A 6,451-nucleotide genomic window follows, 5' to 3' on the forward strand; every position below is an offset into this window, starting at 1 on the left:
AAGACAAAGAGACAATCAGGAAAGTCACAACAGAGAAACAAGTCATCGTATTACAGGCTGATTTCTAATGAGAAACTATGGAGCACAGAGGGCAATGGGATGACATATTCAAAGTGCTGAAACAAAGACTGTCAACCAATAACCTCCATATCCAGGAAAAATGGAGAAACTGTAATTTTCCCAGGTAAACAAAACCTGAGAGAATTCATCACAGGCAAGACTGCCTGAAAGAAATAACAAAGGGAGTGGTTCAGCAAAACTATGGAGACAGAAGAGGTTAGTGGTTGTTTGGGGCTCAGAGGGAACGAAGTGGTAGTTACAGTGTCCACAGCTTCTTTCTAAGGCAATTAAAATGTTCTAAAATTGACTGCAGTGAGATTAGCACATTATCTGAGAAGATACTAAAAAAAAAAATCACTGAATTCTACACGTTAAATGGGTACATGGTAATATATGTGAATTGTGAATTGAGTCTCAAAAAAGCAGTTTTAAAAAAAGAAAAAAACAAGGGAAGACAAAATCATTTGGAGACAACAGAGAAGACTAAAGAGCCAAGGACAGAAACGGAGGCTGAGCCAAGTGAAAGGACACGGAAGGCGGCTCCATGAACACATCAGCCGGGGAAGGACCGGCGAGGGGCAAGTATCACTAACAGAAATGTTCCGGGACAGAGTGAGACATTGAGGCAAGTGCTGCAGAAAAGCCAAGCAAGGAACGGAAAAGACCACACCACTGGATGTGATTATACTCTGGGTAGGGGCACTGGAGAGCCCAGGCAAGTGGCAAGAAAAACCAAGGCATCCCATGGAGAGTTGACGTTAAATGCTAAGTGGGGAAATATCTGAAAGAGAACAGAATTTTGGACCATCTGCTGAGCAACCTACCATGGCTATTCAAAATATTTATGGAGAGTGATTTTAAAGACATTCAGCTGATTCATCAGAAAAATGTTAAATTCAACCCTTTCACTGGAGTTTTTGAAAAACAGTACTGAACGTGTTCAAATTTAGCATTACAGTTTCTACTTCTATTGAAGAAGTAATATTCTGTTATTTGGCAATTTATTAACTAAGTCACCTTCTTGAAGAACAATAAATACATTTCATTATCTTTATGTTTATATTCCATGATAAATCGGTTTGCTTTATCTTTCTCATCAATGTAAGCCTTTAAGTATCATCTGTCTGACACTCCACCATGGCTGTCAATAACCTCAGAAATAAATCTGAAGCTTAATTTGGTAAATTTGTAATATCGAATGATCTGCATCTATCCACATGCCACTTTGCTCAGCTATTAATCTGCATTTCTACATCTTCTAGGAATGTGTCTGATCCATTTCTGCTTCTACTTTTCCATGTTAATGTAAATACACATAAACCCTTACAAAACCTACTGTAAAATAAACTGGTTTTTAAAAACCGAACTCACCTGAGAGATGTTCATTTTCTGCTGCTCCTGGAAGAGTGGAGAGAACTGTGGAGGTTCAGCTGGGAAAGAGGAAAGAGCAATGGGGTCATGAAAGACCTGGTCTGCCTCACAGTTCTACAGAGATGGTCCCTGACATGAGATGGTTCGACTTGATAATGGTTTTTTACTGCGACATAATCCCACAAGGAGCATGTAGTCCTATTCATGTGCCTAAAATAAATATCATCGCACTCAGCTGGAAAAAAGCATTCCCAATGCAGAATGTCCCTTCCACTCTTGAAAAGGGACAGGAGGGACCACTCAAAGATAGCCACACCTGAATACGTGCATCTCTGATAGGATTATGTGCGCTTAAACTTGCATTTTCACTGAGTAAAGTAATACTGTTTTTTGTTGATTTACTAATAATTATGTTGATTTATTAACAATTATGTTCCCTTTTGACTAAGAAAAAAGTAAAAATAAAACAAAGGATTAAGCAAGTTCAGGTATACAAAGATGAAGCTGCTTACCTTCATTAAAGCTAATGTCAAAGAACTACTCGGCTGGGCGTGGTAATCCCAGCAATTTGGGAGGTGAACTGCTGGAGGCCAAGAGTTCGAGACTAGCCTGGTCAACGTGGCGAAATCCTGTCTCTACTAAAAATAGAAGAAAAAATAAATAAATTTTAAAATAATTTTTTTAAAAAAGGACTACTCAGACTGACTTATTAATCAAGTTCTTACTGTTTTTACACCCAGAATGAGCGCTTCCACAGAAAAAATTAAGATGGGATGTTTTACGCAAGGAATTTCAGGCCCAATATTTTTGGGTTTCCAATACAGGAAATTCTTCCTCTACTACCAGGAAAGAGGGAACATCAGTATTACTCTAGATGCCACATGTGACGATGAACACAGTGTGAGAGGAACTCACACTCACACACAGGAAGTGAAGAGGAAAATAGGCTGCTGTTTAGCATCTGGACAGCTGATAACGTCTTCCCTGGATATCATGACCTCATCAGCCCTCCAGTAAAGTTGTCTTTTTCCACTCAGCTTGACAGTCACTCATCCTTCTCAACCCCAGGGAACTGCCTTCTGCTAGTCCACAGCAAAGTCACACGGTCTGTGATGGCTTCTGGATGTGGCAACATCACTAAATCTGATGCATACATTATACACGGAATCAAGAACTGCCTCTGGGGAAGCAATCAGGACTTGCTCCTTTCTAGAATCTTCTGCCTCTTCTTTGACGCTCTAAAAGAGGTCTCCGTCATATAGGCTGTTCTTCTACGGCAGTAGTCTCTAGGACTCCCTCTTTACTGCCTCACACGAGCTGCTTTGCTCCAGAGGAGCTGGGACTTGGGCCTGAGAAACAAACTCAATTGAAACCACCTAATACCTTAAACCTGACTCTTGAGATTCACTCGAAATGTGCTATCCAGCACTGCAGCCATCAGCCACAAAGAACCACTGAACACCTGAAGTTTGGCCAGTGCCACAAGTCGAATATTTAGGATGCAATGAGTTAAGTAAAACAAAGCAGTAAAACTGACTTTGCCTGCCTCTTCTCTTCACTGTAGCTACTGAAAAATTCCAAGCTCTTTTTTTTTTTTCTCTTTTGAGACAGTCTTGCTCTGTAACCCAGGCTGGACTGCAGTGGCACAATCTCGGCTCACTGCAGCCTCCATCTCGGGTTCACGCGGTTCTCGTGCCTCAGCCTCCCGAGTAGCTGGGATTACAGGAGTGCACCACCACGTCCAGCGAATGTTTGTCTTTTTGTAGAGACGGGTTTTTGCCATGATGGCCAGGCTGGTCTCGAACTCCTGGCGTCAACTGATCCACCGGCCGAGGCCGCCCAAAGTGCTAGGATTACAGGCATGAGCCACTGCGCCTAATCCAAAATTGTGAATTGTGTTTGTGGTTTGCCTTATCTTTCTACTGGGCAGCACAGCACTAGAATATCAATCTGTGCCTTTGAGGAGACAGCAGGAACAGTACAAGGGGATTCAGGAGCCTCAGCCTGAATCAGAGGTTCTGTAGAGACCCAACAAATCGCAGGACGTATTTACCCCTTGGTGAGATTCTGCCCACATTCACTTCACAATCATCTACACAGATCTGGTGACAGGCCGCTCTGCATAAGCGCTCTGAAGGATTTAGGCAGGTACTGAAAAGTCTGTGTTTCAGGCAGACAGCATATTAGAAAGAGCAGGACAGGGGGTCACATCTCTCCGTATTTGCATCTCACCTCTCTCACCTACTAGTGTGTGCTCTGGGGTACCATCCCCATGAACTTTCGTCCACTTTTTAAAAATGGCACGTTTATACCAAGGAGGGTCGCTGGGAGGGTTAGGTGAAATACCAAACGATGAGAATCAGTGTCTCATAACTGTGAGAGCAGCTTACATTTCACACAGTGACGATAACGGATACTTGACAAAATGCTTTACAGGTGACAACTTATTTAATTCTCAGAATAGGAACACGAGTTACTAGTAACCTCCTCCTGTTCGCCGTCAACCTTATCCACGCACATTGCCCTTCACGCGCCCGCAACCCCGCGGGGCCGGCAGCCCCTACACCTGCGGACAGGACTCGGCCCGGGCCCGCGCACGGGGCCGCGGAGGAGAGGGGAGGGCCATCCTGGGGACTCCTGAGACTGCCTGCTGCAGTCCCCCGCACACAAGCCCGCCCGTCCCCAGGCTCCTGGGCCGCGCGGAACCCTGTCACCGACGCTCTCACCCCAGGTGCGCAGCCTCGGCTCCCGCGCAGACCTAAAGACTCGGACACCTTGTCCCTTTCAGGCCCGGGAGGTCGGACGGCAGGAGGCGGGGCTGGGTTTACACATGCGCAGAGCGAGCGCCGAAGCCCCATTCCCAAAGTGCTACGCGGCAGGCGCGCAACACTGAAAACTACACTTCCCGTAAGCCCGTGCGTCCGCAGGAAGTACTATAATTTTTTCTGCTTCTTTGACCGGCTGGGAGGGATCTTTGGAGCCCGGAGTTTTCCCAAATTCCCGGAGGCTGTCAGCATGATCACGAACTGCGAAGCGTGGTTCTTGATACGATCCTGGTTGGAGAAAAAAGCACCTGAAACAGACATTAACAATTGGGGAAACATGACTATCCACAGGACATGAGAAATATTAAAGAAAATTACCATTACTTTGAGAATAATGGCTGGACAATGTAGGACATTGTTCTTATGTTTAAAAGATATGTACGGAAACATTTACAATTGAATGCTTGTAGTTTAATTGAAATACTTTAAAAATAATTTCTCAAAACAATGAGAGAAAGCAGATATAGAAATAAGAATTGTTAAATCTGTATAATACGTGCATATGCTGCTCATTTTACTATTTTTTACTATTCTGAGAGTCTGTTTTTGTCTGTTTTTTTGCTCCACAGTTCTGAGTTCTGAGTTTTGCCAAATGCATAATGTCTTTTAGTGGGATTTCCACCAGTGCAATGATGTAATATCTACCATCACGGTATCATAAAAAGTAGTTTCACTGCCTGATATAGTTTGGATGTGTCCCCGCCCAAATCTCATGTCAAATTAAAGTAGGGGCCTGATGGGAGGCGATTGGATCATGGAGCAGATTTCCGCCTTGCTGTTCTCGTGATAGTGGATTCTCACAAGATCTGATGGTTTAGAAGTGTATGGCACTTCTCCCTTCGCTCTCTCTTTTGTCTGCCATGGTAAAGCTGTGATTGCTTCCCCTTCACTTTCTGGCATGATTCTAAGTTTCCTGAGGCCTCCCAGTCATGCTTCCTGGTAAGCCTGCAGAACTGTGAGACAATTAAACCTCTTTTCGTCATAAATGACCCTATCTCAGGTAGCTCTTTATAGCAGTGTGAGAATAGACTAATACAGAAAATTGGAACCAGGAGTGGGGTACTACTATGAAGATACCTGAAAATGTGGAAGCAACTTTGGAGCACAGCTTTTTTTGTTTCGCATTGTGCCAGCAACATTTGTAGAAAAGGCTATCTTTTCTCCACTGTCTTGCCTTTGTTCTTTTGTCAAAGATCAGTTGCTGATACTTGTGTGGGTCTTTTTCTGGGTTCTCTATTTTGTTCCATTGATCCATTAATACTTGTCAGTTATTTCACCAATATGACACTGCCTTGATCACTGTAGCTTTATACTGATTTTTGAAGCCAGGAGGCGTTAGTCTTCTGACTTTGCTTTTCTTCAATATTGAGTTGACTATCTGGATCTTTTGCATTTCCGTATAAACTTTAGAATCAGTTTGTTGACGTCAACAAAATAACTTGATTGAGATTGCGTTGAATCTATTGATTAAGTTGGTAGGAACTACCATCTTAACAATACTGAATTTTCCTATCCATTAACATGGAATATCTCTCCATTTATTTAGTTATTTATTTCTTTCATCTGAGTTTTGTACTTTTCCTCATATAGATCTTGCATGTATATTGTTAGATTTATACCTAAGTATTTCATTGTCTTAATGATAATATAAATTGTGTGTTTTAAATTTCAAATTCCAATTTTCATTGTTGGCTTATAGGAATGTAATTGATTTTTGTATAATAAGCTTGTCTACTGCAATCTTGCTAATAATCACTTAGTTCCAGATGTTTTTCTGTCAACTCTGGGGTTTCCTACAGGGACGATCATATCGTCTGCAAACAAAGATAGTTTTATTTCTTCCTTCCCTATTTGTAGGCTTTTTCCTTCATTTTCGTGTTTTGTTCCATTAGCTAGGACTTTCAGTATGATGTTGAATAGGTGTGGTGAGAGAAGAAATCCTTCCCTTGATTACTATCTTACGGGCATTTTCTTTCTGAGCATTTAACTATGATGTCAGCTATGAGTTTTCTGTAAATGTTCTTTATCAAGTTGAGGAGCTTCCTTCTATTCCTTGTTTGCTGAGAGTTTTTATCATAAATGGGGAGTGGATTTTGTCAAATGCATTTTCTGCATTCATTGACATGATTGTTTTTCTTTAACCGGTTGACAAGATGGATTGGATTAATTTATTTTCTTTTTCTTTTTTTTTTTTT

The 6,451-nt window shown here is 42.1% G+C and overlaps 1 protein-coding gene across 3 annotated transcripts in view; it reads right to left on the reverse strand.

Moving 5' to 3' along the window:
* The window catches only part of LOC111529813 (zinc finger protein 658-like), a 16,358-nt gene extending 12,102 nt beyond the window's left edge, over nucleotides 1-4,256 (reverse strand). For all 3 annotated transcript variants that reach the window (XM_023196771.2, XM_023196773.2, XM_031934121.1), the window contains exons 1-3: nucleotides 4,158-4,256; nucleotides 1,944-2,069; nucleotides 1,432-1,490 (exon numbers count right to left, since the gene is read on the reverse strand). In XM_023196771.2, coding sequence (XP_023052539.1) covers nucleotides 1,432-1,446 — 15 coding nt within the window. In that variant the 5' untranslated portion in view covers nucleotides 1,447-1,490; nucleotides 1,944-2,069; nucleotides 4,158-4,256. The remainder of the gene's footprint in view (nucleotides 1-1,431; nucleotides 1,491-1,943; nucleotides 2,070-4,157) is intronic.
* Between the last annotated feature and the right edge of the window lie 2,195 nt (nucleotides 4,257-6,451).

The sequence above is a fragment of the Piliocolobus tephrosceles genome, chromosome 14 (genome assembly GCF_002776525.5).
Source record: "Piliocolobus tephrosceles isolate RC106 chromosome 14, ASM277652v3, whole genome shotgun sequence".
Classification (NCBI taxonomy): Eukaryota; Metazoa; Chordata; class Mammalia; order Primates; family Cercopithecidae; genus Piliocolobus; species Piliocolobus tephrosceles.